We start from the raw sequence: 12,778 nt of genomic DNA, 5'->3' as shown, positions 1-12,778 counted from the left end.
TACACGAGGCACAATATCCGTACAATAAAAATCAATGTATAACAATTGCGCACAGGAGTACGTATTGTTTTTATAGAAACGAAACACATATATTCTTCTCTATGTATGTTTTATAAAATATCTGTACGTATACACGCGTATACGTGCGTTCACAAGAAGACCAGTGTTTTCTCTTTTATTGCTTTCATCCGAATTCGAAAGAAACAATGTTTATTTTCATCGCGTGTCGCATTTATATAGTATCCGATCTCTTATTGTAGCACATTTCACATTTTGTCTTTCGTAACGTATTACTTTCTTTTTGTCCTACGAGTTTCACGAAGCAAATCCCTTCCAATCTTCCTTGATCATGTCGCCGGCCTTCTCGGCCATCATGTACACCGGCGCGTTCGTGTGACCGGCGACTATCGTCGGCATCACACTGGCGTCCACGACTCGAAGACCGCCGATTCCGTGCACCCGTAACCTGTGATCCACCACGCCCGAATTCTTACGCGTGCCCATTCTACACGTGCCCGCATAATGACCCAGAGTCGTCGACACGTGACGAGCGACACAAGTCCAGTACGCGTCGCTCTTGAAAGTGAGACGTTCGCATCCCGGAAACGGTTTGGAGAGCAACGTCGCGTTGAAACGTTCGAATGCTCTTGTCGAAGCTACCTCGATCGCCTAAAATTTATATATAATTTAAATAATTGAAAAAAGTAAAAAAAAAAAACTCAAAAAGAAAACAAAAACAAAAAAAACACGCACGTTCAATGGCAATTGAATGGGAGAAAAAAATATTTCTATTATGATAATTAAAATCAAAAATACGTGGCTATTATAAATAAAACGGTGAGCGCTCTCACCATTTTTATGCCTTTTACTATCGCGTTCAAATCGTCCTCGTGATCGTAGTAATTGAGGTCCACAACCGGCGGATCTAACGGATCGGAACTTCTCAAGGTGAGTCTGCCGCGACTCTTGGGTCGCAGAAGCACAGGCACGATCGTGAAAGCGTCCAATCCTAAATAATCGCCGAAAACTTGGTCGTAAAATTCTTGCGACAATCCCAGCAGACCGCGATAGCTTCCGGAGATGTCGCCGGCTAACGAACTCACGCCCATCACCAACTCGATGTCAGGACTTTCCTTCGTCGAAAATCTCTGCGTGTTAGCGCGAAAGGTCCTCTTCTTAAATACATCACGATTAATCGTGATGGAAGTTATATTAGGAACAATTTCAGCTACAAAAGATAATTTTTGCATTGTTTCGCAAAACTATTTTTAATTTAATATCTATTGCTCAATTTTTTTTTTTTTTTTTATAAAATAAACTTGCCACGTTGCTTGTTGTTCTCGCGGGTGTGTGCGCGTCGCGCGTATTTTGACATCAACGTTTCCTTCTCCGTTCTCGAACTGACAGTTTTTGTATTAATGAAGGCGAGACCTTCGGCACCTCCAGGTATCGTAAAAGGACCTGTTCCTTCTGTCAGATATCGAACGTAATTAACTAGATTCGAAGCGTCACGTGGCTCGATCACGGTCACGCTCTCGTTGACTAGAAATGTTAAAGCTGACATGCTCACGTGATCCTGCAAGTTAAAACCCACGGGGAGATCTTCGATTACACGAATGCCCAAGGAAGCCAAGTGATTCTTAGGACCTATCCCGGACAGCATCAACAATTGCGGTGAACTAAAAGTACCTAAAAAGTAAAATTATTTAAATATATTTATATATATATATAAACACATAAATATATGTACGTATATAAAAATACCTGCGCAAAGTATAATTTCTTTGATAGCGGAAACAAAATAGGTTTTTTGATTTTTTACAAATTCAACACCCACGGCAGTCTTTGTCTTCGGATTGATAACAATTTTTGTCACCGTCGATAACTTGGATAGATAGAAATTCGGTCTGTCACGAATTGGACTGAGAAAAGCTTTGTTGGCGCTGACTCTGTGTCCGTTTCGCATATTCGCCTGCACGGTCGAGAAACCTACGAATTTGTCGCTGTTGTAATCTATCACATCGTAACCAAGTTCTTGACCAGCCTTCAGAAAATGTTCTCTTAAAGGAGTGGCATAAGGAGGAGTTGTGACATCCAAGTATCCGTCGTAGCCGTGATATCTGACAAAAAAAAATAATCGAATAAAATGATGAAATTGACCAAATTTCTATACGTACGTACATGTATATGAAATTAATAAAATTAAAAAAATTAGATTAATATATATTAAATATATTAATTTAATCACATCACATTTATACATATATATTATTATATATATATATATATTATATTATTACATAGTATACTATTTATATCATTACATATTAATACATATATAAATAAATTTAACAACTAAATTAATATATACATATATAACACAAATAAAACTAATGAAATAAACTATAAAATAATATAAAATTTACATAAAACACAATGAAAAGTTATTTTTTCTTTAAAGAGAGCGAGAAATAAAATAAACAAAATTGTAAATCTTTACTGTCATAGTAATATCTCATACTTCACATTTTTATTGATTAATCTGCATTTCTCGGACTTGATGAAATAAGGTAACACATCTTCGTAGCTCCAGCCGGGATTTCCGAGCGCTTCCCAGCCGTCATAGTCAGCCGGGTTTCCTCGAGAATAAATCATAAAATTTATTACGGACGTGCCGCCGACCGCTTTGCCGGACACGATATTGCAGCGACCGTCGATCATCGACAAGCAGCATCCACCGCGGCCGTTCGCGTCCTGCGGTCGCGGTTCGCTCTTGTACACGCGGGCGTAATCGGTGACGTGCATGAGCGACGCCACAAAAGGAACGTCCGTGAGAAACATCTCGTCCTTGCCCTGCTCCAGCAACAGGACGTTCCAGTCGAGATTCTCCGTCAGACGATTCGCCAGCACCGATCCCGCCGAGCCGGCGCCGATCACGACGAAGGAGTATTGTCTGGATATCGCATCCGCATCCTGCTGCACCAGGTCGTTGGGCACGGGAAGTCCCGAGAAGAAGTGATAGATCGTCTCGAGAACGGCCGACGGCAAAATCCCGTCGACGTATCCGACAAATAAAATTATCCAGAATCCGAACTTCAGCATTGCACGAAAGCTATCTGTCTATCGATCTTCTCTTCTTCGCGAGATGTTACAATATGTCCACGTTGAATATGTATCTTATCTTTTATCTCCTACTAATCACGTTTCTTCAAGTTTATCTCTTTAGAAAGTTAAAATCTTCTCTGTGTGTGTGTGTGTGTGTGTATTCACAAACGCGAATTCCTGAAATTATGTTCTTCGAATGTTGATCGAAAGGTCGTACTTACCAATTCAAATGCGCGTCTGATAGAGAATTTGTGATGATTGCAATCTCTTGTTCAACTTCATATATTATTTACATGTGACTATCTTTCGCGCACTTGATCGCGTCTTTTGACGTCCCACAAAGAGATTTACGTCACACAAATTTCGGTAGAAGTTTCAATTTTATCAATAATTTTAATAATAATTTACGAATATTTTAATAATAATAATTTACTTGTAAAATATATAGAGTTAACAACAACCCTCGTATACAACGCGGATATTCCACGGAAATGCCGCGTTACACAAATCGCGTTGTACTCGCACAAGCGCGCGGATCGGATTGAAAAAAACAAAAAGGGTAGATTCGATTTTATCACAATTCGTAAACCGCGTTATACAAGGGTTACCCGTATTTAAAAAAATATATATATTTTACAAGTAAATTCGTGTATTACAAATGAGCTTCGAACAATTTTATTACGTATCTTTGTTGCGAAGATCTCTCGTCGATTAACAGCGACCGAGCACATAAACACACTTCTTTCTCAACGTTGCGGTTGGTACAAACAATCGATTGCAGCGTCTTTTAGAAGCTCTTGCACATGATCATAAATTTAAATAATATCAGGGCTAACTGTGCGTCAGCCATCGGACTTTTTTTTTTTCTTATCCGTTTTACGGTCATGACTGCATGACGCAAAGAATTTAAAAATTTTCGCGAAGCGAATACCAATCGACGATGTTACACGTATTAGCACAAAGATACCACCGAACGATTGCACTTATCTCGCATCTCAATATCACGTTTGAATACAAAGAAACTGATGAAGTTCGATCAATATAAAAGAGTTCGTCACACAAAGTTTACCGTCACTTCGCCTTGACGTCAAATAGATCTCACCGTCGACTCTTAGATTTTTATTTATAACTCTATCATCATTCTCTCGCGCTTTTCTTCCACTCCTTTTTCTCGCGCTTTTTTTTTCAAAACAGAAGGTTTAAAAAAATTATTCAAACAAGAATGTTGCATAAAACGCGTCAGTCGTGTATCTTCTTCCTTTGTTACTTTCATTTATTTTACCTTACCGTTGCAAGTGTGTACGTACTTCGTGCTTAACCCGCGAAAGCATCTCGAACACTGAGATCGAAATTGAATCTCCGCGGTGTAATCGGTGTTACTCGGACGAAATTGAGCAAAAAAAAAACATCGAAGGTCGACCACTTTTCGTGTTCCTTTAAAAATAAGATGTGCAATCCCACGCGATTACGGATAATTGGGTCTTTGCGTTTGATTTGTCAATATTTGTTTTGCAATAACAATAAAATGTGTGGAAATGTATAGAAATCCGCTTTCGGTTATCGCTATGTAAACGCGACATGATAGGTGAAAAATTAAATAAAATGGTTACATAAGTGTGTGTATGTGTAACACAATTCGCACAGTTTGAGATGTTAAATTGTTTTTGGAGCGTCAATACTAGAGCGAGTGAAACATCAACTTTGTGTGACATTTTTTTGAAGACTTTTCTGTTATCGTCTATGTAAATTAAATTACATATAAACGACGTGCGAAAGAACTTTACACGTTAGTACCTGAATCTGTAACTGTTTGCCAGCGAAACAATTTTTTGGTTGAAATTGAACGTACGTGTGTGTCCGTGTTTTGTTTGTTTTATTGCATTTTCTTTGTGGTAATTGAAAAGAATTGAATAAAACACGATCAAAACGTTTTAAAAATATATTTTATTACACAACGAATCAATTTTTGACAATTTATACTATCTTTAACTCTTGTGCAGATCTTCATATATACTCTGCATATATTTAATCAATTTAATTAATTCTTTCTGCGTGTTGCTCTTATTTCTAAATGTGTATTTAAACGAAAAAGCAACATTTACTTTATTTTACAAGCAAAGTAAAAATTTTGTAACAACATTCTTCTAATTCGCTTTGCACGATGAGTAGAAAAAAAAATGTAAAAATGTGAAATTCAACTTAAGGGTAAAACTCGAAGCTATATATAATATTGATTGGCGAGTCGTGATCTATTTATTTATTATGACAATTGACGTGCAAAAGAAGAGATGAAACTCTCATTGTTATTTGTGTAAAAAAAAGAAAGTTAGATAAATAATCGATCAAGATGAGGCAATGAATGAAATGCTGCGAAATTACCAAAGGCGTGTAATGTAAAATCCGAAGGAAACCAGTCTCGTGTGACCCACATCGGCAATTACGAAATATATCGTACATGGATAACGTGTATTCGCACTTATGGCATATGCACAGAAGATAACAAAGTTATGCAATGAGCGCTCGAAGGTTTATTAGAACGTTATCGAAAATTAGTGTTATCGATACAATTGTTCGTGTTGATGACCACAAGAGAATATTATATATATATTATATGTAATATATTCTATATCTATATATAATACACACACATACGCATATATGTGTATATATATATATATATATATACCGTAATCACGTGACCGAAGTCAGTAACACCGCCGCGGTCGCGCGGCCGAGGTCAGTGACTCTACCGCAGTCGCGCGACCGAGGTCATTGACCCTGCTGCGGTCGCGCGACCGAGGTCAGTGACCCGCCCCCCACCAAGGCCGCGCGCCCGCGGTCAGTGACCTCCCCCCACCAAGGCCGCGCGACCGAGGTCANTGCCCCGCCAAGGCCGCGCGGCCGAGGTCAATGACCCCGTCAAGGCCGCGCGGCCGAGGTCAATGACCCCGCCAAGGCCGCGCGGCCGAGGTCAGTGCCCCGCCAAGACCGCGCGGTTGAGGTCAGTGACATTACTCTGTAGTATGTGTGTGTGTGTGTATATAATACATATAATACAATATAAGTATAATATTATAAATATATAATAAATTACATATTATACATATAATAAATTATTTGTATAATATGTATTATTTAATGTTATATATAATATACATTACAGTCACGTTATTTTCACGTGTTGTTTTTCTACTTGGTACACATGCCTTTTTTAATAAATAGGACAAGATCTATGAATTTCGGTCTAATAAATTTAATTGAAGAAATCATTTGAGAAAAGAAACATCTTGGCCAAGAAGCGATATTGTTACCGTCATTCGTGGTTTACATAAGTTTCGGATAAAAGTTAGTTGTTACTGCGCATCTCTTTGAGAATGAACTGCCCTTGATGGATAGGATCGAAGTTGCGCTACAAATACTTGGAAGCCTCAATCTGTCCTTGTTCTTTGTTATAAGTAAACAAAGATAGAATGATATTTTTAAGCATCTGCAGGGCAAAGTGGACCTTACTTTATATTTATTATGTTATGGATGTAAGGATAGACAAGTATCTCTCAAATATAATACGTCAGTTGAGAAAGTATGGACTTCGAAAGTCCTGATGTTGAGAAAGAATTTCCTGGTTTATACGCGTCCGAATCGGCGAGGAAAAGCAACGAGAGCGATTGTACGTATTTGTCGTCGGTTTTTATCACATTTGCGTCTCGAACGGTAGACGTCGCGAAAAAAAGGTTATGCATTTGCCGAAACGTAGTTTCGCGAAAAATGTTACATATTCAAGTTTCTTTCCGCTTTTTAAACATTAGAAATATTTGTGCGAAGAATGAAATAATATTATTAACAATGTTTCGTGTTACAGTTAGTGACGATGGCAGTCACGACAAACATTCCAAAAAGGAGCTTCTGGGTGGAAAGCGCAAAGATAAGAAGGATAGAAAGGACAGAGGCTATGCGACTCTAGAGGGTGAAAGTTCGCCAGATGAAGATCAAGAAACCAAGTAATATCTGGAGCAAAGATTTTTGTCAATTTTATTTGTTTTCAAATCGTTTATATGGCATAAAAAATAAAAATAATACTCGCTAATGCGACAATGTAATTAACAGATCTTTTTAATAGAGACATGTGAGCAAAGTTGTGCATTTAACAAGAGCTTGATAATTAAAATCAATGGCTATGTGTCTTGGTCTCGTTTTGTGTTCTCTTGTATAATACATTTCTTATGGTTGAATAACAGATTGATATCTTGAATTGTAAATGGACGGCAAGCTTGTTTCAAGTGTTTATGATTTCATACTTTTGCTTTTATTAATTCTAATTTGTGCAGTAAATGTTTACTTTATTATTAGAGTTATTGTCATATGTGTACAAGATACTGATGTATATTGCAAATTGCTTCAGATAATTTTACAGTTTGAAATAGTTTACACAAAGAGATGTGTGTTTAATGTGAAAATTATTTCATAGAAGTCCTTCAAAATCAAAAAAGACCAAAGCCTTTAAATTTCCATCTAAGAAAGAAAAGCGAGAGAAATCACGGGAGAAAGAAGCGAAGGAGAAAGATGTGGAGAAAGAAAAGGATAAAAAAAAGAGGGATAAAGACGAGAAGGATATAGAGAAGGAAAAAAGAAAAGATAAAGAAAAAGACAAGTCCAAGCAAAAATTAAAAGATCGTAAAAAGGGAAAGCACAGTGGAAACGAAGGTTTGGATATTGGCGGTAAGTTCAAAAAATTTGTAAGATTAATTACTACAAATTGACCCTAAACTATCTGATTTAATTTATTGAATATCCTTCAATGCTAATTTTTCTGTGTTTTTCAGAGGAGCAGCCAATTTTCGGTGTGAGTCTTTATTTAGCGGTTGAAAGAAGCTGTTGCCACGATGGAGTGAAATTACCTCTGGTAGCGCGGGACTGCATCGATTATGTGGAGGAACACGGAATGAACGTGGACGGTCTGTACAAGGTTCCCGGGGTGAAGTCGAAGGTTCAGCACTTGAAGAAGCTGTACAATCACCGGGAGTCGGTGAACATATCTGAGTTCGAACCCACGGTAGCTACGAGCTTATTGATACTCTTTCTTAGGTTTGTATTCGAAAAGTTCTATCTTCTCTCATTATGTGTTTTAAGATCAAAAAACGAAAAACGTGGTGCATTCTGGTGATATAGAGAACTGCCAGAACCCGTGCTGGAGAGCAGCGAAATGATATCGCGCTTTGAACAGGCCGCGTCCACCAAAGATGTCGCTCAAAGGGAAGCTCAGTTGGCACAGCTAACGCAACAATTGCCGGAATGCAACAGAATTCTACTCGCGTGGGTCACGCTGCATTTGGATCATGTCACAGCGCGAGTATGTTCGACATATTACTCGAAATTATAGAAAACGTAATAGAGATCAGAACAAAATGTTTTAACTGCCTGGATACGTTGTTATAACTTTAATCAATTGTTGATTCGATGATTTGACTATTAAGTTTTTTGTATGTCACTTTATTTAGGAGAAAACAACAAAAATGAACGCGCAAACAATCTCGATGACATTAAGCCCCGTACTACAGATGAGTCATAGACTTTTACTGGCTTTGTTGTTCCATTGCAAGGCCTTGTTCCCAGATGTACAATTGACAAAGTACGTGCCACCGTTGTCATCCGGTAGCACGAACTTACCGGATTCTGTAGAGGGAATAGCTGCGGAATTATCGAAGCAAGAATCGTTACTCTCTCAGATTCACATGCAGATGAACGCTGGTTTTGTAACAAAATCTCGCGAGGAACAACTGTGGGAAGTACAACGAATGATAACGCAATTAAAAGTATGTACAATGACATTTTTATAGAATTTAATATGTGCGTGAAACAGAGTGTGTGTGTGTGCGTGTGCGTGTAGCGCGCGCGAAAGAGAAAAAAAAGGAAAGACATAATAAATAAACTGCTTGCAGAGAAAATATAAGACCGTTCAAAAATTGGAAGGTGCCACGCAAAAGAGTATGGATGAGGAAATTAAATCAGCTGATAATGTTCCGATAGAATCTATTTCGCAGAAGTCAAAAACTGTTGACGAAGATTCTTCTGGGCCAGTAAAATCCGATGTTCAATCGTCGACTAGTTCAACATTAACGAGAAAAGACAGTAAATTACAGGGCGTGGAAGAGGCGAAAGAGAAATGTTCATGCTCGCTGGGAACCAGTACGAACTCTACACAAAATGAACAAAATTTAAATATTCAAGAAAAAGACACGGTTGATTCTGCAGAGACTGCTGTGGTCACACCACAATCGAAAGAACCTGAAAATGTAACACCGAACGATAAGACAAGCGGTATGTGAGAATTGAATTATAGACATATTATTTTTATAACATTTAGAACACACACACACACACACACACACACAAATGGTATCTCATTGTGAATTTACAGATCCCGAAGAAGAAAATATCGTGGACAAGTTGCGAGAAAGGTTGATTCACGAAGAATTGTTGAATATGCAAGCGTTATTGAAGTCTCGTATCACTCAGGAGAGGAACGAGATCAAACGACTGATGGAAATGCTAACGGAACGCGGCACAGAGAAGAAAAAGCCCGCGGAAAGGATAATCCACTCTCCCAACGAGGCCGAAATGACGGCTATGATACAGCTAGTCAAAGAAAATCAATTGCTCGAAGTACATTCTCACGTTTTTTATAAAATCCACAACTTTCTTCCATCTCTGTAATTTCTCTCTTGATAAGAAACGTACTTTCCTCTTTTACAGAAAAAGATGACAACGTTAATACGCAGTATTATCGAGGAGAAGGACGCTTGCGTGGAACTGCGCGTGCAGTTGGCGGTACATCAATTAATGGCCAAAACTTGACCACAAACCTATTAGTGACACACATCAGGTATTACAAGAAAACGTCTCTGCACGCTTTATAAAGATACGATCTAATATTATGTTTTTGCACATAATGACCATATATAGTTTATGACATTGTTGCTATTTACCATATGTACCATTACTCGTTCTATCCTTCCGTGAGATAATAAAAAAAAATCTATATATGAAAAAAAAAAACAAAAAAAAAAAAAACAAATGTAGCTGGAGGATTTTATAAATTTGTGAATTCCACATATTTCGAGTTTCTTCTTGAATACCCAACGCATGACAAAAACTCTTGTCATGTGTGTATTACCATGTATATTAAAATGTGTACATATATAAGTTTTAGTCTTTTTATTAATATATGTAAGAGGAACAAAATTATTATATTCAAAGTATATAATCGTCGAAAATATTTATACTCTTTCTTTTCATGAATAAATATTTGGGTTCTTCTTGCGGTCGCTACGGTAATTTTTATGTTTCACTCTCTCGTGCGCTTTGTTATATTAATATAAATCATATTATATAAAAAAATTGTGTCTAAATATTACATGAAGAAATTAATAAAAAGGTAAAATTTAAGAATCAAAGGAATAACTTCTGTACATTATGTTTAACGTGTATTTACAATATTATATCTGGTCAGGATACAGCGCTGAATATCGACCCGTATAGGTTTGCGTATAATCTCGATGATGCTGCTTTTTTTTGTGTGTACTTTTACATGTATAGGAAACTTTTGCACGTCCGATATAATATATAGATTTTATCTTAGATTTTACGTGTTTTTTTTTTTGTATAAAAAATTCAACGTCCATCGCAAAAGAATGTTACGCAGAAACTGAGATTGTGCTGAGGGTTAGTTTGTTTTCTTTTTATACGGATTCTCTCTTTCGTTCTCTCTGAACAAGAGATCGAAAGGATCTCGCGTAGCCTCCATGTGCGATTTAGTGTCGCCTTCGCGAGAAGAATAAGCTCCTTGGGTTCTAATGTAAGTTGCCGCAACGCAACGCAAACGCTGAATATTCTTTTGGTACTGCTCAATTTATAAGTTTATGTTAATTTTGAAAAAAGTAGCTCGAAACAAATTTTTTTATTTGGGCGTCGATTGCACCATTTCAGACATGAATTTTCATTATCAACTCGAGAGGATCGTGGAATCCGATTGTCGCAACGCGATATATTGCACCGCGTTGTGGAAAATCATGACTTCACAGGTACATTATTATTTTTATATATATATATATATATGTATGTATGTATATAAATATAATGCCATACTGTTCTCCTCTTCTGTTTGCGCCGAACAAGATCGAGCGACAGACAATACAATAACGTAGTCTTAGAGCGTCGCTATCACAGTGTAATATAACAACTCGCTAAAAGAAGTAATGGTATTATCATCTACCTACACATAAGCGGTGAAAGGGTAATTCGACTACACCAATTCCGAAACTGCGAGCGTCAGTTTTGCCTAAAAATCCACAAAATTATAGAAAATATATATGTAACTTCATTACATAATCCATTACGATAGATTGAATTGTTTTGTCTCTCGTATTTGTTTGATTTTTTTGTTTAGCAATTATAGAGCATTAAAATAAATCTCACGTTATATATAGAATACGGATCTCGGGAACGTCACAGTTAAACATATCACTATTGTACCTTTGTGTTTAAAAAGTTTTAAAAGCATCGGTGGATTATAGCGGGAGTAATTGCAAACGGACACGTAAATCTTTTACAAAACCTATATAAAATTAATTTACAAAATGTTATATAAAAATGGATTATATATGCACATTAAAAATATAAAGGAATGTTTTTTTTTCTTTTTCTTCTTCTCGGGCAAAATAAATTTTGCAACGGTATTTATAACAAAAGAGGATGATTAAAGATGCTTTTCATTGCGCGCAATATTTTTTGTATTATGTATTATAACTTGAAAACAGTTTGATTTCTCGAATCATCCGAATCACCTATTTTGTTATAAAAATTATATTAAATATTTTGATATTTATCTATATATTTTTATCTCAATGAAAATTTAAACACTCGACGATTGTTATTTAATAAGTATTTGTAAATGGAGAAATTTTATTTTGTGATGTAAACATTGTTGAAATAATCGCTGGGGAATGCGAAAAATTTGCTCTCAATTTTTATAAAGCTACTATATATCGTAAAACTAATGAATTTTATTCATAATATCTCGTTCACTCTATCACTTCGCTTCTCGATTAAAAGTAATGTCAATAATATATAACATAATCTAATATAATAAAAATTGTATATTTTTTAAGGATGAGTCTTTGTATATGATAAATTTTAATGATATATATCCTCATGTACATCATTCACATTATTATTCATAACTCACTGATATAGTTTTATAGCAGCTCTTTACACAAATAAATTTTTAAGTAATGAGTCAATGAGTGTATGTCGCGCAATTTGTGACTCTCTTTGCTCTTTATTTCTCTCTTTCTCTCTTCGCCTGCTGTGTCAATATAAAAAAATCTCTGTAACGTTACAGGTGGCCTTTTTCTAAGTTATACGTTTTGTACAGTATAGTTTTAGTTTTCGAGAAATAATTTTTGCAAACATGTGTCCGCATCTCATGGGAAACAAAAAACCAACTAGGAAAAAATGTTTATGTAAGAAAGAGAAAACGTTATTGGCTTCCTATTCTGACGAGTGTACATTATAAATCGAACGCTTTTATAAAATGACAACATGTAAAACAAAAACTTGATCATTTTGTGAGAGAACAAGTTTACACTTTCCTTAAAAGTTATACATATATATATAT

The 12,778-nt window shown here is 36.3% G+C and overlaps 2 protein-coding genes across 3 annotated transcripts; one reads left to right on the top strand and one right to left on the bottom strand.

Annotated features, from left to right (window-relative positions):
- Nucleotides 1–300: 300 nt before the first annotated feature.
- LOC109853853 (glucose dehydrogenase [FAD, quinone]-like) lies at nt 301–4,426 on the bottom strand. Its single transcript, XM_020426379.1, has 6 exons — nt 3,327–4,426; nt 2,522–3,220; nt 1,765–2,120; nt 1,324–1,689; nt 852–1,228; nt 301–669 (listed from the first exon to the last, which is right to left on the bottom strand). Exons 2-6 carry the CDS (start codon nt 3,100–3,102, stop codon nt 316–318), a joined length of 2,034 nt encoding a protein of 677 aa, XP_020281968.1. The 5' UTR covers nt 3,103–3,220; nt 3,327–4,426; the 3' UTR covers nt 301–315.
- A 2,199-nt stretch (nt 4,427–6,625) lies between these two features.
- Nucleotides 6,626–12,777, top strand: LOC109853839 (ralA-binding protein 1). 2 transcript variants are annotated; one of them, XM_020426349.1, is made up of 9 exons: nt 6,626–6,772; nt 6,965–7,103; nt 7,574–7,821; nt 7,926–8,187; nt 8,272–8,452; nt 8,601–8,915; nt 9,042–9,420; nt 9,521–9,765; nt 9,856–12,777. In XM_020426349.1, the coding sequence occupies exons 1-9, from the start codon at nt 6,688–6,690 to the stop codon at nt 9,955–9,957; spliced, it is 1,956 nt and encodes a 651-aa protein (XP_020281938.1). In that variant the 5' UTR covers nt 6,626–6,687; the 3' UTR covers nt 9,958–12,777. The 2 variants fall into 2 exon arrangements, with proteins under 2 accessions (XP_020281938.1, XP_020281937.1); XM_020426348.1 differs by having other exon boundaries at nt 7,571–7,821.
- The last annotated feature ends 1 nt before the right edge of the window (nt 12,778 follows it).

The sequence above is a fragment of the Pseudomyrmex gracilis genome, unplaced genomic scaffold (genome assembly GCF_002006095.1).
Source record: "Pseudomyrmex gracilis isolate BER0280 unplaced genomic scaffold, ASM200609v1 scaffold_56, whole genome shotgun sequence".
Lineage (NCBI taxonomy): Eukaryota > Metazoa > Arthropoda > Insecta > Hymenoptera > Formicidae > Pseudomyrmex > Pseudomyrmex gracilis.
This window is presented reverse-complemented; position numbering and strand designations above follow the sequence as displayed.

Coding starts and splice junctions, on each gene's coding strand:
- LOC109853853 (XM_020426379.1), bottom strand. CDS start 3,102: ATGCTGAAGTTCGGATTCTGGATAATTTTATTTGTCGGATACGTCGAC. Junction 1,690..1,764: donor AGAAATTATACTTTGCGCAG/GTATTTTTATAT, acceptor TTTACTTTTTAG/GTACTTTTAGTTCACCGCAA. Junction 1,229..1,323: donor CGAGAACAACAAGCAACGTG/GCAAGTTTATTT, acceptor TATCTTTTGTAG/CTGAAATTGTTCCTAATATA.
- LOC109853839 (XM_020426348.1), top strand. CDS start 6,688: ATGGACTTCGAAAGTCCTGATGTTGAGAAAGAATTTCCTGGTTTATAC. Junction 6,773..6,964: donor GAAAAGCAACGAGAGCGATT/GTACGTATTTGT, acceptor TTCGTGTTACAG/TTAGTGACGATGGCAGTCAC. Junction 8,453..8,600: donor TGGATCATGTCACAGCGCGA/GTATGTTCGACA, acceptor CACTTTATTTAG/GAGAAAACAACAAAAATGAA.